We start from the raw sequence: 26,536 nt of genomic DNA, 5'->3' as shown, positions 1-26,536 counted from the left end.
ATCGTTAACCTTTCCTACCTATTACCTTAGAAGATATAAATTTTTTTTAAGAATAAGCATATACCGGATTAAACGTTTCAATGTGAAATTTATTTGTTATACAAAACGAAATAATAATTGTTATACAAACATATTCGAATACAATCAATTATTTCCAACAAATTACATATGTACTCGTATAAGTGTGATATTTATCACTAGTTATCTTATGTATACATACAATTCTAGACTGGGAAAGAGGAATAGTAAATCAAGATAACCGAAAGCAAATTTCGCGGCAGAAATTTACCCTCGGATCTTCACCCCAATGGCACTAAACTTTGCGCATGGAGCGGAAGACTCTGTGTATTAGGAAGGTTCCGAGGAGAATACATGTTTTCTCAACGAGTATGCAAGTAAATTACTTGGTCCCGAGCGCATACAGCGAATAGGCCAATTAATACATAAACTTATTGAAAGAAACCGGTAAAGAAAAGAGAAGGAAACAGAAGAACAAAAAACGAAGATGGAATGACTGCAAGCATGCAATCCATCGTGATTTGGCTAGACGCTTAGGGTCAGTGCAATTATTTTCCCTGTCTTTCATCGTGTGTAGTTGAATCCTACAATATCCATAAAAGAGATGAGTCTTACTTTGATGATGAATGATTCACACTTATTTAAAAATTATTCTAAGATTCAGTGGGTTTCGACACAAGTAGCTGCGCCGTCTCTTTCTTCGAACACGTTTTAAAAATTTTTTTTTTCCAAGGACACGATATATCAATCAACTGACAGCGGATCGTGGGATTCATCGCAGTGAAATTTTTTTTTAGAAATCCGATGTGAAACGACAGTATCGTCGCCACCTGAGTTTCGACGCGAATTTAATTTGTCAAAGTCTCACTGTTGCTTACATAACAACAGCCAAGGCGAAACTCCGTGAATTAGAGCGTTGTCTCTTTCTTCCTATTTTAATAATAAGATAAAAATGACCAGGCAGGATTAAAGCTCGTCTTTGTCGTCCAGGTCGACGTCGCTCAGGTCAATGTCTTCTTCCTGGGGTGGCTCGCCATCTTTTCCGTCCCAGGGCTCGGTCTCGTAGATCGGAGGGAGCTGGGCTCCCTTTAGGGGCGCCGTTCCCCCTCGTCCGTAGCTCAAGTCCCGCAGGAACTCGCTGATACCGTCCTGGGAGAAGCTGCCCCTCAGCAAAGAATACTTCATCTTCTTAACGTTGACCACTGCCATAGCTGGGTAGCCGAAACCTCCGATCTCCAGGGCCTCTTCGATGTTTGGCTGAGCACCGGCTTCCGCCCAAACCCATCTGAAACCCGAATAAAATTCGTATGTAAACAAAGTTTGCACGATTTTTATCCGTTGCGGCCACGATGGTTTCAAAGAAGATTCGCTCTAGGCGCGTATTAAAAAATAATAAGATCAGAAACCCACCCCCACATCTTTTTCTTGTACTTCTCGCCGAGCGCCTTGAGGATCTTCAAGTATCCGTTTCTGCAGTCTGCCTGGCAGTCGAGAATGTGCGGCAACACTGAAACGACGCAGAGCGGTTTGCTCTCACAGGCATCCTTGAGGCTTCTCTCACCGAGTATCTGGACAACCTCAGGGGCCGGAATATTCTCAGCGAGTTTGTCAAGCGCCCAGTTAACGATGTCGCTACCGGTGCGTCCGCCGTCGTAGTCCGCGACTGAGTCTGAATCCTTCTTACCCGGAGCGAAGAACTTGATTGTCGGATAACCTTGGACTCCGTACTCGCTCGCCTGAAATTGACGGAGAGGTTTACACGATAAATACGAGATTCAAATTTATCAGAGATGTTTCAATGAAATACTGATGCCTGGATAAAGTCCCAAATTACCTTAAGCGTATGCACGGTAGCATCAAGTGCCCCAAGCTTTACTTTACCCTTCAGTTCTGTCGCTGCAGACGCCCAGTGTGGCGCCAGATTCTTACAGTGACCACACCACGGGGCGTAGAATTCAACGAGCCACATATCCTCTGAACCTAGTACCAGTTTGTCGAAGTTTGAGTCAGTCAGCTCAATCACATCCTTAACGTCCCCAGACTAAAAGTGACGATTTTGCGTTTATGATAGCAAAAGTTACAACGTGGGAATGAAACTATAATTGCAGCGAGAATTTAATTGTTACCTTTGTTTTTAATACTCAGTATTCAACTCCGGAATGGATTTAAAAAATAAGTAAACATTTGGGAAAAATTGGATTTAATTTAACAAACCTTAGAGCCTGAGCTGCTCTTCTTCCCTCCGAGAGCAGCGTACGACTTTTGTTTAGCAGCGTTTAATCCAGCGTCAACGATTGCCTGGGCAGATCTCGCACCGTCGTAATCGTCAGGTTTGTTTTTATCCGCACCAAAAATCTTTATTGTAGGAAATCCTCTCACTCCGTACTTTCCTGCAAGGGATTTGTGCTCGTCTGCATTAACGCCGCCGACTTTCACGACACCCTGTGCATTGAGAGATATTTTAACAACCAATATTCTGATTGTCTGCCATATGTGATTGAAGGCGACTTTTGGATGTAGGATTATAAACCGAGAGTCATACCTTAAGCGCTGTTGCCGCTTTCCCATATTCGGGTACCAGTTGCTGACAGTGGCCACACCAAGGAGCGTAAAACTCGACGATCCAGACATTGTCGCTCTGCAGTACAAGACGATCAAAGTTGCTGGGTGTAAGGTCGACGACATCCGAACTGGTCGGGTACAGAGCATTTGCCCCAACGATGAGCAGAACTAGACCTGCTATAGACAGCGTAGATACAACAGGAAAAAAAATCACCAGGGAATTAGAAGAATTTGCTCTTTGTTTCCGAGTATGTTTCGAACTCTAGACGGAAGTTCTCTCGGTTAGAATGACAAATGGTCGTCGGGTGAAAATGCAGAAAAAACCAACGAGTGACCGGCTTCGAGGCAATCATGGTTTTTTAGATCCGGTATTCGGTTAAATAGAGCGTTGAGAATTGTTTATATTTACCTATCAAGACCTCCATTGTCTCTTTCGTCGGATGTACTGACAGCTAGAGTATTTGATTAAATAATCACAATGCGTCTGTCAGAAGAACCTTCGTCGAATTCACAGTTCGTCTATTTCAGAGAGTATCGGGAACCCGTATCAACGACAGATCGCATGCCGCCTCCGCGGTTCTCCGTGATTTTTCGTGGACTGCGCTCATTGGTCCACGAGTACCTAGAAAAAACAAAAAAAACAGTGCAATTTACACTAGTGGGCAACGACAATATCAGCATCTGTCGGGAGACTTGCCAACTAATTGTAACCTCAAATGGTTCTAGAAAACTCGGCAAGATGCCTTTAGGCAGCTTTTCTTTTTCGTCAATTTTCTGACACAACACTAAAGTATATAAGCATGTAAAAATTACTCCCAATTGTGCCCCAAATTCGACCCACGCTGCAACAGCATGCAACAATCATGCCTAATTTTGCCGTAAAGTGCTGCGGAACTCGGTCTTACATGATCGGATGCTACAGGAAAATGCTACCTAGTAGACTCAATTATAACTTATATATATATATAATATGATATGTATATAATATAATATATATATGATATGATATAATATGATGGACTGCCGTTTTTACTAACAGTATTTCAAAATTGAAAGCATATGATACGTGTATGATTACCAGGTCAAGACACGCGTGGGCAAAAAATTAGTCAGAATGCGCCAAAAGTTTTGTACGACAATGGATGCTTTCCATTTACAGCACAACATGACACAATATAAACATTTCTGGTCTATTCCTTTGCCCGGATTGGCCGCTTAAAATAGAAATTTGTACACTGTGTCACACTGTCCTCTAAATGGAAAGCACCTGGTGTGGTTCTGATTCCTGACCTGTCACGATGATTAACCTCAAAATATATACGTGCTGCTATTTATTTCGTGAACGTCAAGACACTAAGGGCGCAACTCGTAAATAATTAACGTCAAAAAATTGAGCAAGATTGGTCAAAATTGGTTAATGCGGTAATGTAAGTAAACCCCAGTGGAAAACGCTGTAAGATACTTTTGGGCGAACGCGCATAGAAATTTTTGTCCGGGTTATAGTGAGAAAAACTGGAACACGCGTGTCTTGACCTGGTATAATCTAGGGACCTAGGCCGATACATCCCGAACTACAAGATCTTTCATCACTTTCACGATCCATTTTTCGACGATCCCGCCATATGCGTTCGAATTCGGCAATGCCACGGAGTAGTAGACTCTGTGGGCAATGCACAACTCAGATCTGAGTCCATGTTGCCTAGAGTCTGATATTTTTACCGATCCCAACAACCGAAAAAGAATGGAAATGGAACGATTAGCAGAATTATGAATCCCATTTCTTCAAGTTTCCGAATTAAGCATGAGTTATTCCAATGAGACACTGTTCGTTTTAATCTGTTTATTCGTTTCTATTCGATTTTATCTGCTCTTTCCTATCCCGTCATATTCGCGACAATGCCACCTCTAATAGCTTGTTCGTTTCAATTATTTATTTAGAATAAGGGATGGCAATTATCAATCCGATTCAATTCTTTCTATCCGAATTAATTCTTTTCAAAGAATACGAAACATCCGTTTGGATCAAGAAATCGGAATAGATCGTACTGAAATTCTTAATCCGTTTCTGTTCTTTTCCGATCTAATTGGGTATTTGCATGATTTTTATATTTCTTGACTTTTGATGTTTTTCGATTCTATAAATTTTTTTAGAATTTTTGAAAAAAAAATATTTTGTTTTTGTTTATAAATATTTAAATAATTTAATAAATAAAAGTGGTCCTAAATCACATAAAAGTCACGTGACATAAAACGGAATGTGATTGGTTTGACGTCATTGTGCTGCTACTGGCGCGTTTATTTGAATCCACAAAGAGTAATGTACAATATTTTCTAGCGCTAAAAAAATTTTAAGTAAATTTTTTAAACTTTAAGTTTGATACATTGTATAATTAATGTCAGACTTCGGTGAAAATAATTGAAATAGAAATCAATTTTTGTGTGGTATTTTTTTTTTTGAACTCACACGGATAATTGTGTGGAGGTTATGATCACGTCAATGTATTATACTAAGAATGTTAAGCAAGCATTAGTTTGAGTATTTTTACAAGTTGGTACTATACACCAACAAAAATCGTTTTTTAATGACATATTAAATAATTTAATAACTTTAGTTTATAATAAACAGCACTATCAGACGTTCTTTTCATCAATCACAACACAGAGCAACAGCTGATTACACGCACGGCGTGCTTACAGGAGAACTTGGCGCTAAAAATTTCAAAAAAATTCAGCATTGTGACGTCACATACGCGAGATGGAGCTACTTATTCATTTAAATATTGCCTTTTTTTTATTTATTAAATTATTTAAATACTTATAAACAAAAACAAAATATTTTTTTTTCAAAAATTCTAAAAAAATTTATAGAATCGAAAAACATCAAAAGTTAAGAAATATAAAAATCATGCAAATACCCAATTAATGAATGTTTACAGTCCGTGAAGACTAGTCAATTAGAAATTTTCTTTGTAAAGGGAAAATAACTAAAGTTGGTGTCTAAGGTCCTAATCACTAGTCTTAATCAATTTGATTTTGCATCTTGAAAACTTGAACCGTACGTTGACTGAAAAATATACCATAACGAACCGTATGAGTTCAAGGCTTCGGGTTATCGGGCATCTATGTTATTTACGGAAGAGTTTGTACACGGCTTGAAAGTTATTATTCCTCAGGAGAAATTTAAGTACGCTGACACGTGTAACATCTTCCAATTCAACCTATAAAATAATAATAAAAGAGACAAGGTGGTTGCGCAAAGCGGATGTTACAATCTTCAGTTTGGATCAAGAAACTGGCGGTGGCGGGTGGATTTGCTAGCGCAGCCCTTCGAACTATTCGACGCTCGACCCCTGCCAGTAGCGTGTTTGGCGAGATAAGAAAACTATGTCGACATCGTTCCAGTAAAGAAGAGGATACGCATTCCGCTGCGAAGCGTTCTTTCAAGGCACACGCATTCAGAGAGATCACTGCGAGGAAGCAGAGTTTCATCAGCCCCTGATCAGCGTAACCTTAAAAGTTTCGCCTCTCCCTAACCGTCAACGTGCTTCGAAGTCAGCTGCCAAAATGACCAACAATACGCAGTTCAAACCTGTCACTCACTGTATCTTTGACATGGACGGCCTTCTATTGGGTAAAAAAAACAAAACAGAACAATTACAAACATTCTATTATATTATTAGTGTAACGTAAGCTATAGTTGTTCCAATCATTTCATACCTTATACTGTATTATGCTGTGTGCAATGTTTGCACATCGTTTTTTTAACGCTGTTTCTGTAAACTATTGTACGTTTGACCTCGACAAGGTCGTGGGACCAGGAAGTAATTTATCGCGATGACGCAATCGTCCCTACGATGTCGATAATAATGACTGCCGGTTACAAAGTCTCCATTGCATTTCGGTCACGATTTTTGAACGGTTTAGATGAGAAAAAGATAACTAATATTTTGCTACATGCAGACGCAAAAAATTAAATGGAAATTTATAACCATGGATAAAGTAATTGATTGTTCAAGAAAATTGCTATTGACAGATTAAAAATTATCTAATTCAATGGGTTATAAGTCTAATCAGCTACAAGTCCGAGTACGTTTTGATGAAAATTAATGAAGGGGATGATGTCATAACGTTAGACTTTGAATAAAAAAACGACTATTGATTCGAAATTGTTACGTGTTAATACCTTCCGAGTTTTGCTCTCTTTGACAAGTGATTTAAGACACAGAAATGATGAGCTTGTGTAATTAAAGCGGAGTAACTAATTTGCACACGTGTCGTCACAATCCACGATTTATGATAATTATTTAATCGTGTCACGTGTAAGGATGTAAACCAGTCATGAAGAGATAAGACTGTTCTTCATTGATTAATATTATCTATGGACTGATTTTTTGAAAATTCATATTAGAACTCAACAATCGGTCCTGGAATATATTCTTACATATTCAAAGAAAAAAAATGGAAGATTAAATTTTGCACAGATACGGAAACGCTGTACACCGAAGCGTTTAGTCAAATCGTCGCGCCATACGGCAAGATATACACGTGGGAGCACAAAGCACGTATAATGGGACTGAGGACGACTGAAGTGGCAGCGGCAATAATCAAAATACTAGATTTGCCAATGAAGCCCGAGGAGTTTGAGGCGCAGGCAAAAAAATTGTACATCGAATTATTTTGTCGTTCAAAATTACTGCCCGGTAATTATACCTGTGTTTTATTGAAACAGATGTTTAACAGGAGGAATCTTCTTTCCTTTCCTTTCCTGTCCTTTTCTTTCTTTCCTTTTTTCCGCCCTTGTCTTCGTTCCTCTTCTTTTTGATCTGTGCAGATACCGAGAGGATATACAAAGTTATTTATCAAAATATATGCTCCATGTATGGTCAGCGTTACGAAAGCGATATCCAGTTCCAAGTTCTCGGGAGACCGGAGCGTATAGGCGCCGAAATGATAATAGAGCATTACAAGCTGCCCCTTAGTGCCAACGAATTTCAACACATTTATCACCGTTTGCAGAAGGAATTGTTCACAGACGTTAAATTGATGCCAGGTCAACAAATATGTAGAAAAACAGAAAACAAAAATAACTACCCCAGACAATGTTTCGTTATTGTATTCTGTTTTATGTTCACAAAGTTGTTGTTCTCGCTGTGCCGCTGTAACTAATCGCGAATTCATCGTTTTTCTTTTGCCCTAGTAATTATCAATATAACTGGCATAGAATTAAAGAGATAGTTGCCTGGCAATTTTACGCTTTGACCAGATTTTTTTGCCCCGGCACTTTAATGTCGCTGTTCACTGTCGTTCTCATTGAGGTTTCATCTTGTTCCTGCATTTTACCTTACGAACACTTTTTTAATTTCCTGTACGTCTATCTTTTCTTCATCTCTGTTAACCACAGTGGGCCAGAGAGATTGAGGAACATGTGTTTTGCCATAGTTAATTTTTCATATACATCCATTCAGTATATATAATTCATGAGCTTTCGTCACGCACATACATGAGTCAAGAAATTATGTAAATACACTTTATGTACATACTAATATTTTTATTTCAACCGAAAACAGTTTATATTTAATGTTTTTTGTCTTCTCGAAAAAATCAAAAGAGAAAATGCCACGAACCCACATTTTTACTAACTGGACATGCTTCTGACTGTGACAGAAAAAAAAAAATGGACCAGACTTCAGACATCTTGAAATCAGATGGTACAGAAAAAAAGACGAAAATAACGTAACAGATATTCATACCATGTTTCCAGTAAATAAAAGTTTTGCTATCGCACTGCATCTTGTGTATGAGAATCAAAAGAACGAACCTAGAACAACTTTGTGCTAATCGTACCCACGACAAATATTCCATAGGTGCTGAGAGGTTGCTGCGACATTTAAAAGCTCACAACATTCCAATAGCTCTGGCAACGAGCTCGAGCGCCGAAAGTTACAAGTTGAAAACTGTGAACAGCCTGGAAGTGTTCGATCTGTTCAATCACCAAGTGCTGGGTGGTTCCGACCCTGGCGTCAGGAGGGGAAAACCATGTCCCGACATATTCATCGTTGCTGCTGAAAGATTTCCTGAGCCAGCAGACCCTGCCAAGGTCGGCTGATCAGTGATTTTACAATTCGATCATCCAGCTTTGTAGCACGTTTGGCATTTTCAATCTTCTTTCTTTTTTTCCAGTGTCTTGTCTTTGAAGATGCTCCAAATGGTGTGCAAGCTGCGCTTGCGGCGGGAATGCAGTGCGTTATGGTGCCTGATGAAAACCTACCGAAAAGATTGCAGACTGATGCTACGCTGGTAATAAACAGCTTGGAGGAATTTAAGCCGGAATTATTCGGTCTACCGGCGTTCGCAGACAAAGCCTAGACCATAAAATTAGTCGTAAACGGGGAAATTATTTTCCTCTTCTGTTTTCTTTCTAGAGATGATTTAATGTTCATTGTCGACGGCAGTTAAATGACGATTAGATGATTATGTGACTCTTCAAGCTAGGAGCTTAACTCAGGACCGCACATAGTTAGAAATACGATTAACAATTCCATTAGGATCTCACATGTAGGCAGTTTTCTATCTTTGGTTGCTGTGTTGTGATTTATAGTGTAAGATAACGAAAACAGTTACAATGATAATGATAATCCCATTCAGTATGCTACACTTGGCTTGGTTGTAAAATGTTACTGATTAATATTTAAGCATACGTGTATACACTCCTGTATAATGTAGGTATACCAATTTACTGACAACGTTCGGAGGAAAGAAAATATGAAAGACTCAATATCACTCCCCTTTCGCAATGGTCGTGGATCGAGTGCGCGAAATTGTCTTGTTCAGTTTTGTTCTTGTATCTGCCTTACTTCATCCCTATTTTTGAATATTTCGATTCCCTTCGAACATTCTTGTAAAGTACAAAATAATTCTGAATCTTGCACATATATTAGAATAAATAGACAAACACTAATTTTGTTTATCCAAATAATGGCTCCTTTGAATTTTTCCCCAAAATATTCTGCAGGATATTCTTTAAAGAGAACTTTTAGCAACAAAAGACAAGTGAAAAATATCGTAAATTAAATTTTTAATGTTCAATAAACGTAGATGGTCGCTGCACTGGCGATAAGCTAATCACTTTCTCTAAATAAATTATATATTACAAGTTATCTAATCCATTGTCTCTATAGTTACTTTGTGGCCAATTTTTTAACCTCACTCAGGACATCTTCGGACTTCATGTCTGACAGAGGGACGTTGCGTTCAGTGCCGAATTCTGTGGAAACAAGACTATGATTGAAACAAGAAAAAGTGAGATTGGAATAATGATGTAACAACGCTCACCGTAGCGGGCATAGAGCCTCGGCTCGATCGCTGAGCATTCCCTTATCAGGATCGGAAAATTCGGATTACTTTGTTTTATTTTGACATACTGCTGCTCGATGAAATCCCTGAAATATCAAAATATCTGCTACTCAAAACTGTGGGAGGCATATCATAACCTCAAAATTATCATACCCTCATTGTCTGATAGAATTGAACAAATACTAGATTTGCTATTTTGAGTGAAATTACTCACAAATAAACTCACCTCACGCCCTGACTGGACTTGGAAGTCTGACACAACAAAATCCGCAACTCTTTCAAATGCGAGCCGAACTTGATCGCCGCCATCTTGGTTACCTTTCTGCTATACGACTGCGGGGGTCGTCGAATACCCGACGTTAACTTTCAGTTTAAATGAATTATACAGGCAAATAGCATCACGCTTCAATTTCGGGATGATCTTAAAAAATTTAAGTTCTTGAGATGCGTTGATCCTGTGAACCTATCAATATTCTTGAATTGACATTTCGATACGTTAAGCAGTTCGTTGATCCTAGCGGTGATATTTCGAAGGATGGCGGGCCGCTGACACGCGGAGCAATTTCACCAGTTTCATTCAGCCGGGTATAAATTCTAAGTGACAGGAGGATAAATGGGATCGCGTAGCAGCGGGAGGAGAGGCGTAAATTCGGGATGAGCTCGCCGGATGCCGACTACGAGCTGGAACACCAGGGTCCGGTGCTTGTCTGGTGGTTTGGTCAGAATTTTTCGCAGTCTCGTTACGGGGACAGAACAAATGGTAAAACCGTGAAAAATAGATTCGAGTTTCCAAATTTCCTCTTTCGTTCATTCCCTGCACCAGGTAGCAACGCCTGCACCCTGATAGCGGTGCTCGTCGCCCTCCGGATATCCCAGAGCGACATGAAAATCTCGGGTGGACACGACTGCTGCGCTCAGACGCCGCTCAGTTCCCAGCTGATAAAATGTCTCGCTGATAGTTTCGTTCAGGGCAACAAAATTCATGAACGTCTTCTCAAGTCCGGGGAATTACCCCACGTCAACATGTCCGTACCCGAGGCCATTCAGGCCGCTGGAAAGAGCATGAGGTCGATCATCGAATGGGTTAGAAACACTCTTTTCAATCAATTCAATCTTTTTTTTTATGATTTCTAAACGTCTTTCGGACAATCTGTGGCTTTTTAAACAGATTGTTTCTCTTCCTAACTTTTGATGCGGATCTTACGACCCTTAAACCATTGACATTATTTGAAATTGCAGAAGAGTCTGGTCTATCTCATGGACATGGAAAGTTCGTTGTTCGACCAGTTGAACGAGACTGTTCAAGAATGGTACAGAAATCCGCCGCCCAATCACTCCGACAATCTCTTTGTGATCATAATAGCAGACAACAGATCAGTCCTGCTGACGTTCCAACACTCCGTTGAAAAAGTTACCCTCATCGATTCGCACCAGCATTTGAATCGTGGAGCGGTTGTAGCACAGGTAATGAGGTACCAAGAATGATACGTTCAATTGTTCAAAATCGGCTCTAAGCATGACCGATTCTGCTCGCAGGTCGATCTGCAGAAACTGGGAAGCCTTTGCGCCTGGTATCTGGGCCTGATGAAGCACTGCTACAACGTCAGACCGTCGTGCTACGAGCTCTCCTATCTCTATTTCAGGCGATACGACGGAGGGGAGATGATCCTTTGCTAAAAGTTAAAAGAAAAAAAAATGTATTTGAGGCCTTGCTAGATTCCTGTAGTTAAACTCTTCGTTCGTCGAGATCCTTGCGACAAATTTGACACCTGCAATGTATGTTGAAACAATTTTTTTATACGTGTGCCTATGTTTACAATGTATATTTTGAAGTCAAGAATAAAAGAAGCATCAATTGACCGAGGCAAACTTCAAGTCTAACGACGAAAATACAGTCACTTTGTGACAAAAATTTCAACGTTTGGTCGAAAAATCTTTCTAGTTTTCCCAGTTTTCCCCTCAATTTTCGGATAGTAATATGAATCTAATTAAAATTTCGAAAAAATGTATTCTCGGACTAAAATTAAGAGTTTGAAGAAGCAGGGGGTCGGTGACAAGTAGAAAGCAACAACGGATACCTCTTCCGGGCTCTAAAAAGTCATGAGCCAACTCCCGCCACTGTTTAGCCATGACTTTCCATCGCACTATAGGGAGTGCTATCGCGGTGTCGTTGATGTATTCTGGTACCATCCGGCCTTCGCCCAGAGCCGATATCCTCCCGGTCAAGAGGGTAATCCGATTAGCCTCCCTCGTTTTGTACCTCCTTATCTTTCGAGTAGAAGCATGATTAATTAAGGAAAGAAAACCATACCGCAGGTAGCGAGGCATGCACATTAATTTGCCTGCTCGTCGCCCAGCGTATATCCAAGAACAACATCGTCGTCTGGGACGTAGACGAGTGCCAGGAGATGATCGTCACGATAGCGGAGGCCATCATCGAGGGCAACGAGACGCACTCTTGGATAATGAAACGAGGACTCGTCCCCTATGCGTACCTGAACACGGAAGAAGCATTGCAATACGGAGGAAAATCCTTGAGAATGTTGAAGGAATGGGTAATTTGGAAATTATTCGTGACCAGGTCGTCTTGTAGTGAAACAAAATTCGTCGAGTCAAGGTCAAACAATTTAAATTTATTTACAGTATGTAAAATTGACGTTTCGATCGGGTAGCGCCGACCACCGTCAGGAAATAAGTGACAACCTTTTCGGCTTAGATGTTATTTAAACGGCATGATGGAAGGTATTGGACTACTATAAATAAATAAAAATTTTTTGACCTTCACTCGAGGAATGGGTAATGGGGCGGAGTCGCATTCGTATCCGAAGTTCTACTCCTTACTGTCGTCGCTTTACATTTCTGCAGAAGTTCCGTGTCTACCACGAGGACATTGGTTGCGGATTGTACAGGAACGTTCAGTCACACCTTAGCGAATGGTACCGAGAGCCAAAAGGCGAGAACCTCTTTATGCTGTTGATAACGAGCGGAAGAACGATCCTGTTCATCTTCCAGGAATCGACGTTCAAGGTGGGAGTCGTGCCTTCAACTCCTTTCGTGTCATTTCAAACGTAGGATATTCCAGGTGACACTGTTCGACTCGCACACCCACAACGCGGCTGGACATCCGCCCAGGGGTTTGGTCATCGCACAGGTAGGAAAGAACCGAATACGCTCCGAAAGACGCGGCGGCTTAATTCCTCCGCTGATTATCTTCAGGCAAGCATCGACGACTTCGACAAGTTGTGCGAATGGTACGTCCGCCACGTCTTGATCAGGTGCTACAGGATACAGCCTGATCAATACGAACTGGCGTTCGTCCACCAGATTAGACGCATCAAGAGCAGCTGTGGGCACGCAAAATTTTCGTGCAACTGTCGCGGTCAATGATAGAAAATGTAGGATCAAGACGAGGGTTGGATCAAGACTTTTCGGGAGTGCGAGAAGATTTGTTGTTACTGAAAGAAGAAATACAGACAATAATAAAAAAATTTTTAAAAATAGTACAATTGGTAAAGTGAATAAAATTGAGAAGAAAAAACAGTACCACGATTTTTTTTTTTTTCATATTATACTGAAATTCCACGTTTCTAATCGTACTCAATGCTTTAGCGACGGCACTCAGTTTTCCCCAATGGGCTAGAAACAAGTGGGCACCTTGAGACGATGGTTTTTTTTAACTTTTTTTTTTTTATTCAATCAATGAAATTAAACTAATCAATAGATTAATATTATGACATGGGTTTGTTTTTTTATTATTTACACTATTTACAATTTGTTGATGTTCTTAATATATATATTTTCTTCTTCCCTCTCTCTTCATCTTTTCCTAAATTTCTTTTTTTTCTCCAAGTTCTCAACATGTTGATCTACGAAAATTTGGATTGGCGCGACGCCAGGAATCAATTACGTTCCATGGTTCAAGAATAGTTTGCAAAACTTTCGGCATTGAACGAGTTAAAAATCCTTTCCAGAATATTCTTGTCGATATTTTTGGCTCGAGTGAGAGCAACAATAATGTGACATTCAACATTGTCTGTAACTGGAAATTGATAGCAAGTTTCCATTCTTTAAGCAGTTTGCTATTTTTGAATTTCTTCCGTCTACTCTGCTTGTATTTTTAAGTTGGATCAACGCAAATTCATTACATATGTATTTTACGTTTAGAGATGATTTTGGAATATCACGGAGATGTTCGATCGTGTAGTATAAATCATTCCTGACATTTTAGAACATAAATGGTCCGAGAACGATGGTGATAGTCTAATATTCTAATAAATAAAACTAAAACTGTGACAAAATTTCGTCTAATGTTTCTTTTTTCGACTTGTGGAATAGTGTCATATTAAAAAAGGGGGCTTGCAAAAATGTGTCACGAAAAATCTTAACTATTATAACTTAGAGAATATATCCGAAGTTGAAACAGAATGTGTTGGATTTTTTCGCTCACTAAAATGCGTCTGCGTGGTAAAACAAAAATAGAATTAAATTTTAATCGCGTTCAACAAAAAATGCAGAAAAAATCACTCTTCTTTTTGTGTAACAGGCGCAGGTATTTATATAGTTTGCAGCATTTGCTATCGTCATATCTATGTGAGAAGTTTCGAAATGAAAATATAGATTTTTATATTATTACTATAATATTTGTGTGTGTGTATATATTATCATCGTCATAGTCATAGTCGTAGTCGTAGTCGTAGTCGTCGTCGTAGTCGTAGTCGTAATCATAGTCGTAGTCGTAGTCATAGTCATAGTAATCGTAATCGTAGTCGTCGTAGTCGTAGTAATCGTAATCGTAATCGTCATAGTCATAGTCGTAGTAATCGTAGTAGTCGTAGTAATCGTAATCGTCATAGTCATAGTCATAGTCATAGTCATAGTCATAGTCATCGTGATAGTCACAGTCATAGTCATAGTAATCGTAGTAGTCGTAGTCGTAGTCGTAGTCGTAGTCGTAGTCGTAGTAATCGTAATCGTCATAGTCATCGTCATCGTCATCGTGATAGTCATAGTCATAGTAATCGTAGTAGTCGTAGTTGTAGTCGTAGTCGTAGTAATCGTAATCGTCATCGTCATAGTCATAGTCATTGTAATCATAGTAGTCGTAGTCGTAGTCGTGGTAATCGTAATCGTAATCGTAATAGTCATAGTCATAGTCATCGTCATCATCATCATTACTATTATTATTAACTAAAAACCAAAATTATATCGTTTGCTGGTTAGTTCTTAATTTTTTTTTCCAAGCCCGACAATAGCAGCTTATATGGATAATAATAAGATATTATTTTGTTTGAAAATTAGACTAACAAATCGAATAAGCGTTCTGCGTAATCGTTACCGATTTATCTGCGTAACTTGAGCATGTTGTGGAATCTTGACCAATTTTTGTTCCCCGTTTTCCCATTATTTCTCTTTTGGAATACCTTTTTTTTTCGTTTGTATATTCTATTTTTTTCTCCTTCCTATTTTCTAGGAAGCGTTTATCCTTTGATATCTTCTCCTAATAATGAAAAAAAATTGAGCAGTATCAATTGATTGAGATGCATAGGGCATTTTTTTTTTTTTTTTCAAAGGGGCCTGTTTCCTCATCGCTCATGTTTCCTACATGTTTCCGCGGTATATGTACGTCTCTATATACATAGCTATATATATATTTTTTCGTTTCGAATATTTTCTTTGTAACAAATCATACAGCGCACGCATCAATTTAATAACATTACTCTAAGAAAAAAAGAAGATTTTTCTCAATCAATCCTAGAAGATGTGTTTTGATCATTTCCTAACGCATGAATTATTTTTTGCAACGTTACAATTTTGTATAGTTTGTTTTTTCACTATAGTGAAATCAAGTGTTTCCTCGTTATAACGTTTTATATTTTTTTCTCTCTATTATTACGGAACTGACTTGTAGTTTGTGTGCCTGTGTGTTTGATTATTTACAAAATCAAATGCTGTATTCTTCAAATTTTCCCGTTCTCCTTGTAATTTCGAACTTGGAGGTACAAATTTGCTGATAGTGGCACAATCAACGAAAAAGAAAAAAAAAGTTGGAGAAAAAAACGAAAAGAACGATGATATCAGCCTCAGAGCGTTCTCTCGCCAATCGATTTTAAAAATCATCTATGTGCAATCGACATTGTTATATCGCTGTGAATTATATAGTAATAATATGCACATATATCAATTTCTTTTTATACACAAGAATATTCCCAGCTCATCAATAAGCCAGCCACGCGATATTAGCATCAGTGGCGGCACTGACGGCTCAGCGTAAAATGTTAAAGAGACTGACGAACACGCGGCTGAGCCCATTCTACAAAGTCGTCGATCAGTACGGGCCACGCTCCTTCCTCGTCGTAATTAGTCATGTCGGGGTTGATCATGAGCGCAAAATCTAACAGCAGGTTCCACGTGTCCTTTGGAATCGATCGTTTGTGATGTTCCTGTGACGTGAAAGGGGAAACTGTTTCAGAATCGGTGTAAACAATTCTTTCTAGGGATACGAGTTATCAAATTTACCTGCAGAAACTGGCACCAGAGCTGTAGAAACCTGAACTTCTCGTCGAGCACGATGTTCCAATAGGCGATAGCCATGTCAAGGTCCAATCCCTTCTGTCCGGGGTTCTTGGCGTAGTTGAAAGTGAAGTGATAAAAGTCTTTGAATTTCTGAGCGTCCCTGAGCTCAGATTCCAAGCTGCTGAGTCGAATCTTAAGTTTATCGATACTGTCGACGCTAAAAAAACAACAATACCAACAATTGCCGGGAACTATGGAACAAAAATGCGAGATATAAGTCGCTATTTACCCTAGATCCATCATGCCGTTCATGAACTCGTCTTTGGTGAATTCGCACTGCGTTTCGGCCCTGAACTTCCATGCTATTATCAGGACTAATTTACTTTCAGGACTGAGGCTCAGGTCGTCGAGGAACTTCATTATCCCATCAGCAGTAATTTTTTCAGGTTCGTTGAGGTCTGTGAACGGAGGTTGAGTGACAAATGAAGATCAAACAGAAGGTTGGTGTGCGGCCAGCTCACCTTGATATCTGCTGAATAGAACTTCAAGTTTCTTTTTATCTACAGAAACTTTCGGCTCCTTGTAATAAGCCTCGGGATTCTGAAAGTAATTGTCGCTGGCCAAATCGAGCTTCCAGTCATTCTGAGTCAAGCAGTAAATCGCCGTCTGTTCGCCCGTCTGCGTGAAGGCTATAAATTTCTTAACTTTATCCCTCTGGGAGAACTTCAGCTTGTACTGAAACAAAAACAACGATACATGTGGAGAAAATGTTGGAAGCTTGGTCTGTTTATTCTTTTTAACTTCGGTAGACTTAGCTTTCCCCCCTCCTTAGTTACATCCGCGACAAACCGATATGGACAAAATTCTGTTGAAGGATTGTCAAACAAGAATTTGAGGACTGAGTTAAAGGTCCAAATTGTGCGGATTCCATATGTAGGCTATGAAATACGGCGGTAAAATGCATGCATCATCCTCCCAACGAGTATTGTAGGTTATTTGACAGTGTCAAAGAGCCTGCGGGGTTTGCAATGAGAGCAAGAGCGAGAGAAAGAGCGTAAAATCAGGTGCAACGTGGATTTTTTTCTACAACCCAGTTTTCGATTTCGCAGAGCCAATGACGCGAATGTTAGGCAAGCGGTTGGGAATAACAATAATAAGCATGCTTGTGGTCGAGATTTGGGGTGAAACGGTCGAGATGACGAGTACCGGTAAAAATTTCTCAACTTGATCATACCATTTTGTAAAAATAATGTTTGTTTGGGCCCCCGAAGGCCAAAATATTGTTTTCACCACTCGCACACTACACTTGACATGAATATGCGCATGTCGCTGTTAATAACGCGTGTATTCAGAGAGCTGTCTGCCGCTGCTGGCCGCGCCGCGCACACTTTCACAAATTTACACGTGAGTGTAAGGCTTTCGAGGATTCCTCGCGCCATAGACGCGACCGATGGGAAAAAGGGAGGGGGAAACAGTCCCGTACAAAATTCAAATACACCCTTCGTGACCATTTTTTTCGAGGTCCGTCGGTTTTTCGAAATTCATTTTATCTACTTTTACCGAACTCTGCCTTACCGAGCTAAGATAACTATATTGATAAGCTTCTCCTTTGTTACCAACCGAAATCAGTATTTACCGTCGATTGAGAAATTGAGTATCATCGTGCGCTGAATGACAATAATGCAGTTCTGCAAATTAGAACGCAGCTGCAGCAATGTAGCTTGCGCTGTAATCCTTTATGCAGAATTTATTTCTGATAAATACAGTTTTCTTGATACAAGATTCCTCCAGTGAGGTATCAAGTTTAACAATTTCAGACAAACTAATATTGAAATTAAGGTAAATCCGAATTTTGAATTGAATTTTGGAGAGTTTCGCGGTACGCTTTTTTATTTACGAAATCATGTCGAGAGATACCTGCAAGATATCGTCTTTGAATCTGGTACACCGCGATAATCCTTGCGCGTATGCATAATCTATGACAATAATAAAAGGGGATCTGTTTTTCCGGCGCAACTCGAATATCGTATGCATGCGTGGATGCATATAGGCGTATTCATCCGATCATTCGACTAGCTACAACCTTGCCGGCTTGAGGCTACCTTGGCTCATGAAATGATCAATCAACGAGTGCCAGCACAGCCAGCTGACTACTACGAGATTGAATGAATATCGGGGAGCTGGGGGATGAACGGAGCTTGCGGGCAAATGATCGAAGAAGAGGCAGACAAGGCGAGAGCATGACAGCGCAGCGCTGCGCGGCGACGAGAACACGGCAGCACTCTCTGGGTTTAGGAGGAAGGGAATGAGGAGGAGGAGAAGGGATTCTGTCCTTCGTCCTAGTCCTCGTCCTCGTCCTCGTCCTCGTCCTCGTCCTCCGGCTGATATCGGCTCGGCCCGGCTGCCGTCGACCGTATGACATATAGCCCCGATGATATAGCCAAACAGGGTCAGACCGTTCCGGGACTCCGTAACGCAAGCGTCAGGATCATCCCGACTGAATAATCTGGCATTTTAAGCTAGCGTACCAAGACCATTGACATCGTCGTCGTATCATCGGTTGGCGAGAGAATGTAAATTATCTCTAAATTAAATTATCTATTAATCAGAAATGTCGCGTGTTCTAATCATCGTCATCATGCATCGAGTTCCGTTGCAACTGCCGCAGGTGTGATGATTGATATTTTATTATTACACACACGTGGGGTGGTGGTGTGACAACAGCTGTCGGTCTGATTTCCAATCGAGAAAAGTTTGAACTGCGATGCAGAATAATAATCAATTGGCTTGAGTGAGGCGATTTCAAACAATTTGTAAAAACGGTGTGCAGACTTGTTTTTATGACTGTGTGATGTGAACCTGGGTTTCTAAACAATGCAAGAGGGAACAGCACGTTTCGTTGTTGATTAGAATATATCCCTGTGCCTATATAATCTTATTCCGTATTCTTTGATTCTTAACATTGTCCTGCACCATTCCTAATCAGCACCGACTGACTATAATTGGAATGGAAACGATAATCCGCGTAGAAAGAGAGCCCGCGCGCTTTTAATTAAATTTAATTAAATCGAACGAATATCCCCTTCGTCTTTGACGGTATAAAAAAAAAAGTGATTTTCCCGCGCATCCGCTTTAAAACCGAGAAAGCTTTAAACTCTCAAAGCTGCACCATAGGCAGTGTTATCCCCTTCTCCATCCATCTTCCGCATTCACTATACATATATACGTACACCAGGATCTTTCTTCCGGATTGAAAAGCGTCCGTTCGCGAGCCAAGAGCGGTGAAGGAGAGAAGAGGGAGGAGATAGGGACCCGGTGTAATTAATTAAAACGTTTTAATCATCGCGAAATTAGCTGCTCTGTGTGCAGGATTCCAGCTGCCGAGCTGGACAATAACAACGCTACGTGAGGGTGATTCATATTTTTCACTATCATCGTTTTGGAAATAATTAATTTTCATACATCATCATCGTCATCATCGCCATCGTAATCATCATCTGGACGAGATGGATCAGCGAAGCAACAGCTGGAGTCTCGCAGCGTTCGCGTGCCTTCTCTTGCTGATGATGGGGGCCAGCAGTTCTTCGTCGGCGAACGACTACGACGACACTGGTGTAAACTTTCCTACGGGATTGGCCACTCACTGTCCCGGTATGAAACCCCAGGCTTCCCTCGATCTCGAACAGGTACGATCATTTTCATTTTGATAGTGCGTCTTTATAGTATCATTCCATATGCCATACCGTTTAACTCTTTGAGTCACACATTATTGTGCTGTGTCAACTTTTATAACAAGATAGTATTCTGTTGTTTTTGGGATTGCTGAGGACGAATCTGAAATCAGACTTCAAAAATTCAAGATGGCGGATCGAACATGGTGATCGAAAATAAAAAATGTAATCAAATCCGACCAAAAAACTTTATGTCGTTGTTTTCGGGGTCACTGATCACAAATCTGAGTTTAAATTTGAAAAATTCAAGATGGTGGATCCAATGTGGTAAACGAAAATTTCAAATTTTTTCGAATACGGTCAAAATATTCTACTCAGGGGTTTACGGGGTCGCTGATTGGATTCGCCACACTAAATTTCCAAGACTTGATTTTAGATTCGTAATCAGCAATCCCAAAAATTTATAAATTATGCAATACATATACATGGGTAGCAGGGTAACTTTCTCGGGAATGGATTACTCCTTCAATTTTCACGATTTGTTTCAATCAATTTGATTCCAACAATAATAATTCACATTATATCGCAACAATTACTCTCGATTATTGAGAACCTATTATTATACTGTGGAAATAGCAAAATCACCGAAGAGAAATATGTTTAAAAATGGTTTAAATATACAAAAAATGGATATAAAATGGGCGGTAAGAATGATTACCACTGTGACTCAAAGGGTTGATAAGACTTCCAGGTGGCAATGCGATACCCTCGTGATGTGATAAATGATCAACGGAGATCACAGGACGCGGTTTATGACCGAAATCCACGGCAAGAATGGTTCAGAGATCCGCGCTCGAAACAAAAATCCCAATAATATATTCTGACGATGTTTCCCGCAAGTTTCAGGGATAATTCCAGACACGATTGCAGACACCATGTCTATAGGGAGCATCAAGGTTTAGGACTTCGGTCCCCACCGAAGAAGCCCCATAGCTGTATTAAATTATATATGTATGCGCACACAATGCCTCTGTGCACGGTGGTGTTATTCGTGCATGCTGTTGCACGTAGCCATACTATACAACACAACACGTATGGCTGTGCCCTGGGTGTAGGGACAATTTATTGACGTTAGGCAGGAAAACCCGCGCGTACGGAACGCAAGACGATACCTATATAATGTATGCGTATGTGCTGCAGCAGGGGTAAATATGGCGCGATATGTACAGGTACATTAGTGTGTATCGAAAAATTAAAAAACTCTTGGCTACCCTCAAATGTCAAAGATATCATTGAAATAAAGGTCTCCGTGCAATAATTCGATTTTTTGACAATATATAGGGGGCACGCGGGACGTTTAAAAACGCCATTTTTAGCGTTAAATTCACTTTATCACTGATAAACGGAAACAGATCAATCAAAAAATTCTGCATTTTTTGTATAAGGTGCCCAGATATGTACTCTTTCAAACCCATATTCACCGAACATTAACAAATGGTTGATATATTCGAAAAAAAAAATCTCTGAAAATCATTATTTTCACAATTTTTCAATTAATCGTCATTAAATATTGATTTTTTTTTTCTAAAACGCGTTTGTATTTCTGCCATCTTTTTTTCTTGTAAACGAGTAGTGGCAATGAATATTGCCTACAATGCGAAAATTGCCAAAAAATAAATCTTTATTTTGAAAATTTTCATATTTTATTGATTCACACCAACAAACATATTGATTTTCAGAGATTTTTTTTCGAATATATGAACCATTTGTTAATGTTCGGTGAATATGGGTTTGAAAGCGTACACATCTGGGCACCTTGTATAAAAAATGCAGAATTTTTTGATTGATCTGTTTCCGTTTATCAGTGATAAAGTGAATTTAACGCTAAAAATGGCGTTTTTAAACGTGCCACGCACCCCCTATATATTGTCAAAAAATCGAATCATTGCACGGAGACCTTTATTTCAATGATATCTTTGATTTTTGCGGGTAGTCAAGAGTTTTTTAATTTTTCGATACACCCTGAGGTACATATATTATACGCGGGTAAATCTGACTCACGATGTCAGCTGTAAATCGTAAATTGAGGAAATCAGTTAAAAACTCACCTTAAACGAGAAAGAATAAACTTTTATTCACCGGGCTCTTTAAACATGCAGACGAGCTTCAATCTCATCGCTCTTGTATTCCCGGTATCGTTGATGCGAATGTAAACCGGTGTGAAAGTATACAATCATAAGTCAGGCGGAAAATTTGTATCTGGTGAGTTTGAACCGAGATGACAGATTCATTGTACACCCTGTAAATTCCGCCTACGCAGTAATTTTCCTAATGCATAAACGGTGCACGACGGAACCTATCTCGAGTTTTAGCCTCACGCACGCCCGCGTCGCGTATTATATACGCGTGCATTAATTAATGTACGCTCGGTACTTGATTTATACACATACAAGGGGTGGCCGCATTTATAGTTTTACCTAAAACGAGGGGAGTGTTCACGAATGTATTTTACGCGTATTATATTCCATATCGGAAAACTGTGGATTATATATTATGTACAGCGCAATCCACAAAAAATTCGTCAAATCAGCTGTAAGGCCTTTAATCATTTACTACGTAACTTATTATACATCGTACTTCGGAGAAAAGAAGTCTGGCAGAAGATTCGATGCAAAATATCATGTATTAAATCCGATACAGCGATTTATTAGACTGCACGCCTCGGTGGAGTTGGCATGGAATGCTCCATACATAATTCACGACGTATACCGTGTTTATTGTGCAAAGAGGGGCGGCAGGTGCGTGTCGCAAGTTATACATAACCACGCATTATATCCTCTGGGGTACGCTAGGTATAACGTATAATGTATGTATCTAATGCAAAACTCTGTATCTATATTACAGCCGAATGTCACGCACGCACCGCATGTACATAGACGTCATAACACGCATATTCTAACTCTCCGTACATTGCATACGTACATCAACGTATAAAGCATGTAAATCGCACGAGCTTCGTACACATACCTGGGAAAAGATCATGGGGGAAGACAACGAGATAATGTACATACATATGTACAAGAGTATGTACACGTTATATATATATACATGCGTGTATGTATATCCACACCGTATTCAAAACACGGTCCCTAAGGGTGAAACCCACCCACCAGCCCGTCAATTCGCTCTTCGCCTTTTCGCTACACTTCCCTCCTCCTAATTCCACCCTCTCTTTAATACCCGTGATATACATACGTGTACACGATACACCTTTGGCGTGTAGAGAAAAAGTTACCTCCCGCATTATTTTCGATTCATTATTTTTTGCGCGTTTTTCTTTCGTATCGTTTTGCGTTTCAGTATATGGTACAGAGGAATAAATAAAAATGAAAACAACAATTTGGGAATAACAATTCTCTTATATACGTAGGTATGTACCGTTGGAACGATTTGATAATAATATCGTTTCGTACAGTTATTTATGAATTTCGAAAAGAAAAACGGACAAAATTTCGATTGCTGAGCTTGGGTGAACGGAAAATAATAAAAAAAAAAAAATTAGAGGGAGAGAAAAAAGCGAGGAAACACGTATTTGTACTGCACAGATAACTGGAAAATGGTACGTGGTCGAGTACGTGGAGCACAAGATGAACCCTATGCGACCAACCAGCAGCAGTCGTGGTATAACCGAGAGCTGCCCGGTGGTCAGGCTGCGATTCACAGGAAGTAAGAGTCTCACGATCAGACTCTTGTGGAGCACGCAGGATGGTGATCTGGACTATTCTTTTACCGTAACGGATCCTTCCGGCGCTCCGGGATTATGGAGATCAAGGGATCTGCAGAATGGTCAGTATACCCATGCATCCTTGATAATTGATTTCGATAAACTTGCTACATGGCTCGAAATTACTGCACGTTACTATGATTGTAATTCACTGCTTGACTTATTCTCCTCCTCTTCTTCTCGATATTAATATATCTTAAAATCCGACGCTGCAGGTACTTTGGTGAACAAGAATTACGTCCACTTTGTGGGCATCGTGCAAGTCATGAAAGCCGTTGCGTCCCACATGGTACTGACGTTCTGTACTAGATCGCCGAACAACGAGCTGTACTCGGTCGTCCTGTCACGAAATTATCATTTAACGGAGAATGACAGAGCTGGCGTGCAAAGTTTACTGTCGAGACGTTTGCCGATGATAAGCGTTACCGAAACCTGCGTAAACATCGTCGAAAACGGCAATGATAGCATAAACACGGTAAACTTCACTCGGTCGTGGTGGTCGATCATTCTCCCATTGTTCACCCTCCTCATCGCGGCTTCGACTTACACTACGACAATATGAGATTTTCTGTCGGATGAGTTAGGAAACGATAAGAGGACAAAAAAAATAAATAAAACGAAAATCGTTCAGAAAACATGCATGTACATAATATATTATTATATATATATATATCAAAAGTATTAAACATATATATATGTGTGTATATACATATATATGCTTATGTGTATCAATGATCAAGACGTTTCAATCGAGTTTACATATGAATAATGATATAATAATGCTCAGATTATTATAAATTCTAGATATTATTACATATAACATGATTATTCGCGAGTGCACGATACAATAAAATTTTCTTGACAGTTTTTTTCGTCCGGAATACGTAAGAAAAAAGTAATAAAAAAGTAATAGTAATATAATAATGATAATAATAATAAGGATGAATTATTTTTTAAATCGTCGTATTATAGTTATGGTCGTCTTCTCGTATCCCTCGACAATTTTCTCAAATCTTGATAGTTACAACCACTAAAACTCTTTTTTATTCGTTGTCCAATCGATATCCCGAAAGAAGTATGCAACAAAGATAATAACAATAACAATAATAATTACATTATTATAATCGAAGAATAAAATCCCGAGGAAATTTTTACTCAATTTACATATATATATATATATACGTGTAATTTTAAAGATTGCCCATCGCCGTATATAATATATTTATGTATCTATATGTTGAAGTATACTATATTGTGTATTTATATATTAAAAGTATATTCATTAAAAAAAAAAAGTTTCAAAGTTGTTGTGTCGTGTAATGTACTCAAGTTATTGAATATAATTAGAGATAAAATGAAAACGAAACAAATCAATTACATCGCGCTCCGTTACACCTTGTGTCTTCTATACAACTGGCTAATCCGGCGTTGTTTGATACGTGTTTGAATGCGGAAGTAGAAGCAGAATGATGAGTAGGAAGAAGTAGCTAGAAACGTTGTAGCAGCGCAGGAGGGTTAAATAGTAATTAAGGTTAATTCCGCAATAAACCTCACCCTGAATCATCACTCCTTCTTCACCCGCGCCCTGGCTTTATACCTCCGATTCCATTCCATTTCGTTTCATTTCATTTTATTTCATTTCTATTCTATTCTATACCTGCTATTTTCTCCTCTTTTCTCCGAGATCGTCGCTTGTGCAAAGCGGAGGATTGAGTATGCCTATACATGTATTATAATCCCTCCGCCATCACCTTTCCAACGCATCCCCTTCTTCTTACACATACCCGAAGATCAGCTCCTCTTACTCTTTTAGGGTATATACGTTACCGCGGGTAGGTGTATACGTGCAGGTATATATACGTATGTATATACATGCACATAGGTGCCATAGTAGTAAAATATATGTACACATAATAATGTAATATACAAGTTATGTATATATTGTGTATACGATGTTGCAGCTTGGTGGAAAATCAATAAAGGTATGACGTCATTGGCTCACTTCAGTTATGGTATAAAGTATACAATAAATATACAAGCCGTTAAAGACGCGAAGAAGCGTCACGATAATGTAATCCGCCTGGTCCTCCTCCTCGTGGGTAAGCTTTTCCGCGCGGTTATGCCTTCATGTACCGTGATAAACGGAGATGGAGATACATAAACTCTATGGGCGGAGACAATTATTGTGTCTGTATAGGTACGATGTACACATCGGCGGTAGAACTACGGTGGTGGATAAGTGCAGTAGATTTGTCGAGGGTCTTTAATACGGTCTAAACGGTAATTACAAGAATTTAAATGTCTCTCTCTGTCTCCTGCTCTCTTTTCTCTGGCTATAATGCAGAGAGGAAGACGACTTCGTGCACGCATGCTGTCGTTTTTAGGAACCGACACCGTTACACGCGTAACGCGTAATTCATGTACATACACACCTACCTACCTACCTAATTCTTGTGTATGATGATGCTAAATTTTTAATGCCCGCGACATCCGGCGTTTTGCCGTGAACTCTGAAACTTGAAACTTTGTTGGAAGCGCTCGTAACTTGAATTTTTTACTAACGATGAACGGTGTAGTAGACATCGTGCCTGCAATTTCCAGGGCATTGCAATATTCGTTTCAAAAAATATATTGG

At 39.6% G+C, this 26,536-nt stretch overlaps 6 protein-coding genes across 9 annotated transcripts; 3 read left to right on the top strand and 3 right to left on the bottom strand.

Moving 5' to 3' along the window:
• Positions 1-747: 747 nt before the first annotated feature.
• On the bottom strand, positions 748-3,202 carry LOC124305400 (protein disulfide-isomerase A6 homolog). 2 transcript variants are annotated; one of them, XM_046764788.1, is made up of 6 exons: positions 2,990-3,202; positions 2,561-2,757; positions 2,233-2,460; positions 1,853-2,059; positions 1,429-1,754; positions 748-1,303 (listed from the first exon to the last, which is right to left on the bottom strand). In XM_046764788.1, exons 1-6 carry the CDS (start codon positions 3,003-3,005, stop codon positions 985-987), a joined length of 1,293 nt encoding a protein of 430 aa, XP_046620744.1. In that variant the 5' UTR covers positions 3,006-3,202; the 3' UTR covers positions 748-984. The 2 variants fall into 2 exon arrangements, with proteins under 2 accessions (XP_046620744.1, XP_046620745.1); XM_046764789.1 differs by having other exon boundaries at positions 2,561-2,754.
• Positions 3,203-5,878: 2,676 nt separating this feature from the next.
• Positions 5,879-9,737, top strand: LOC124305406 (pseudouridine-5'-phosphatase). Of its 3 annotated transcripts, none has more exons than XM_046764797.1 (4): positions 5,879-6,211; positions 7,412-7,630; positions 8,445-8,677; positions 8,761-9,737. In XM_046764797.1, the coding sequence occupies exons 1-4, from the start codon at positions 6,145-6,147 to the stop codon at positions 8,944-8,946; spliced, it is 705 nt and encodes a 234-aa protein (XP_046620753.1). In that variant the 5' UTR covers positions 5,879-6,144; the 3' UTR covers positions 8,947-9,737. The 3 variants fall into 3 exon arrangements, with proteins under 3 accessions (XP_046620753.1, XP_046620751.1, XP_046620754.1); XM_046764795.1 differs by lacking the exon at positions 7,412-7,630 and adding an exon at positions 7,062-7,280 and having other exon boundaries at positions 5,888-6,211; XM_046764798.1 differs by lacking the exon at positions 5,879-6,211 and adding an exon at positions 7,103-7,242.
• Positions 9,639-10,315, bottom strand: LOC124305408 (NADH dehydrogenase [ubiquinone] 1 alpha subcomplex subunit 2). The gene is made up of 3 exons (XM_046764800.1): positions 10,160-10,315; positions 9,913-10,019; positions 9,639-9,844 (listed from the first exon to the last, which is right to left on the bottom strand). The coding sequence occupies exons 1-3, from the start codon at positions 10,240-10,242 to the stop codon at positions 9,759-9,761; spliced, it is 276 nt and encodes a 91-aa protein (XP_046620756.1). The 5' UTR covers positions 10,243-10,315; the 3' UTR covers positions 9,639-9,758.
• A 163-nt stretch (positions 10,316-10,478) lies between these two features.
• On the top strand, positions 10,479-11,851 carry LOC124305600 (uncharacterized). The gene is made up of 3 exons (XM_046765180.1): positions 10,479-11,016; positions 11,173-11,397; positions 11,470-11,851. The coding sequence occupies exons 1-3, from the start codon at positions 10,588-10,590 to the stop codon at positions 11,608-11,610; spliced, it is 795 nt and encodes a 264-aa protein (XP_046621136.1). The 5' UTR covers positions 10,479-10,587; the 3' UTR covers positions 11,611-11,851.
• Positions 11,852-13,766: 1,915 nt separating this feature from the next.
• Positions 13,767-17,900, bottom strand: LOC124305405 (DCN1-like protein). The gene is made up of 5 exons (XM_046764794.1): positions 17,681-17,900; positions 16,968-17,181; positions 16,736-16,904; positions 16,450-16,663; positions 13,767-16,373 (listed from the first exon to the last, which is right to left on the bottom strand). Exons 1-5 carry the CDS (start codon positions 17,681-17,683, stop codon positions 16,209-16,211), a joined length of 765 nt encoding a protein of 254 aa, XP_046620750.1. The 5' UTR covers positions 17,684-17,900; the 3' UTR covers positions 13,767-16,208.
• A 994-nt stretch (positions 17,901-18,894) lies between these two features.
• Positions 18,895-25,902, top strand: LOC124305404 (uncharacterized). Its single transcript, XM_046764793.1, has 3 exons — positions 18,895-20,132; positions 23,723-23,963; positions 24,117-25,902. Exons 1-3 carry the CDS (start codon positions 19,953-19,955, stop codon positions 24,461-24,463), a joined length of 768 nt encoding a protein of 255 aa, XP_046620749.1. The 5' UTR covers positions 18,895-19,952; the 3' UTR covers positions 24,464-25,902.
• The last annotated feature ends 634 nt before the right edge of the window (positions 25,903-26,536 follow it).

The sequence above is a fragment of the Neodiprion virginianus genome, chromosome 5 (genome assembly GCF_021901495.1).
Source record: "Neodiprion virginianus isolate iyNeoVirg1 chromosome 5, iyNeoVirg1.1, whole genome shotgun sequence".
Classification (NCBI taxonomy): Eukaryota; Metazoa; Arthropoda; class Insecta; order Hymenoptera; family Diprionidae; genus Neodiprion; species Neodiprion virginianus.
This window is presented reverse-complemented; position numbering and strand designations above follow the sequence as displayed.

Excerpts from the sequence above, each read along its gene's own strand:
- LOC124305400 (XM_046764788.1), bottom strand. Across the intron at positions 2,461-2,560 it reads AAGCGGCAACAGCGCTTAAG|GGTGTCGTGAAAGTCGGCGG; the intron begins GTATGACTCTCG and ends CTCAATGCACAG. Across the intron at positions 1,755-1,852 it reads CTACCGTGCATACGCTTAAG|GCGAGCGAGTACGGAGTCCA; the intron begins GTAATTTGGGAC and ends CGTCAATTTCAG.
- LOC124305406 (XM_046764797.1), top strand. The coding sequence starts at position 6,145 with ATGACCAACAATACGCAGTTCAAACCTGTCACTCACTGTATCTTTGAC. Across the intron at positions 6,212-7,411 it reads CATGGACGGCCTTCTATTGG|ATACCGAGAGGATATACAAA; the intron begins GTAAAAAAAACA and ends TGATCTGTGCAG. Across the intron at positions 8,678-8,760 it reads AGCCAGCAGACCCTGCCAAG|TGTCTTGTCTTTGAAGATGC; the intron begins GTCGGCTGATCA and ends CTTTTTTTCCAG.
- LOC124305408 (XM_046764800.1), bottom strand. The coding sequence starts at position 10,242 with ATGGCGGCGATCAAGTTCGGCTCGCATTTGAAAGAGTTGCGGATTTTG. Across the intron at positions 10,020-10,159 it reads AAGTCCAGTCAGGGCGTGAG|GGATTTCATCGAGCAGCAGT; the intron begins GTGAGTTTATTT and ends TTGATATTTCAG. Across the intron at positions 9,845-9,912 it reads GAGGCTCTATGCCCGCTACG|AATTCGGCACTGAACGCAAC; the intron begins GTGAGCGTTGTT and ends TTGTTTCCACAG.
- LOC124305600 (XM_046765180.1), top strand. The coding sequence starts at position 10,588 with ATGAGCTCGCCGGATGCCGACTACGAGCTGGAACACCAGGGTCCGGTG. Across the intron at positions 11,017-11,172 it reads TGAGGTCGATCATCGAATGG|AAGAGTCTGGTCTATCTCAT; the intron begins GTTAGAAACACT and ends TTGAAATTGCAG. Across the intron at positions 11,398-11,469 it reads GTGGAGCGGTTGTAGCACAG|GTCGATCTGCAGAAACTGGG; the intron begins GTAATGAGGTAC and ends TTCTGCTCGCAG.
- LOC124305405 (XM_046764794.1), bottom strand. Across the intron at positions 16,905-16,967 it reads TCTATTCAGCAGATATCAAG|ACCTCAACGAACCTGAAAAA; the intron begins GTGAGCTGGCCG and ends CTCCGTTCACAG. Across the intron at positions 16,664-16,735 it reads AACGGCATGATGGATCTAGG|CGTCGACAGTATCGATAAAC; the intron begins GTAAATAGCGAC and ends TTGTTTTTTTAG.
- LOC124305404 (XM_046764793.1), top strand. The coding sequence starts at position 19,953 with ATGGATCAGCGAAGCAACAGCTGGAGTCTCGCAGCGTTCGCGTGCCTT. Across the intron at positions 20,133-23,722 it reads CTTCCCTCGATCTCGAACAG|ATAACTGGAAAATGGTACGT; the intron begins GTACGATCATTT and ends TGTACTGCACAG. Across the intron at positions 23,964-24,116 it reads ATCAAGGGATCTGCAGAATG|GTACTTTGGTGAACAAGAAT; the intron begins GTCAGTATACCC and ends CCGACGCTGCAG.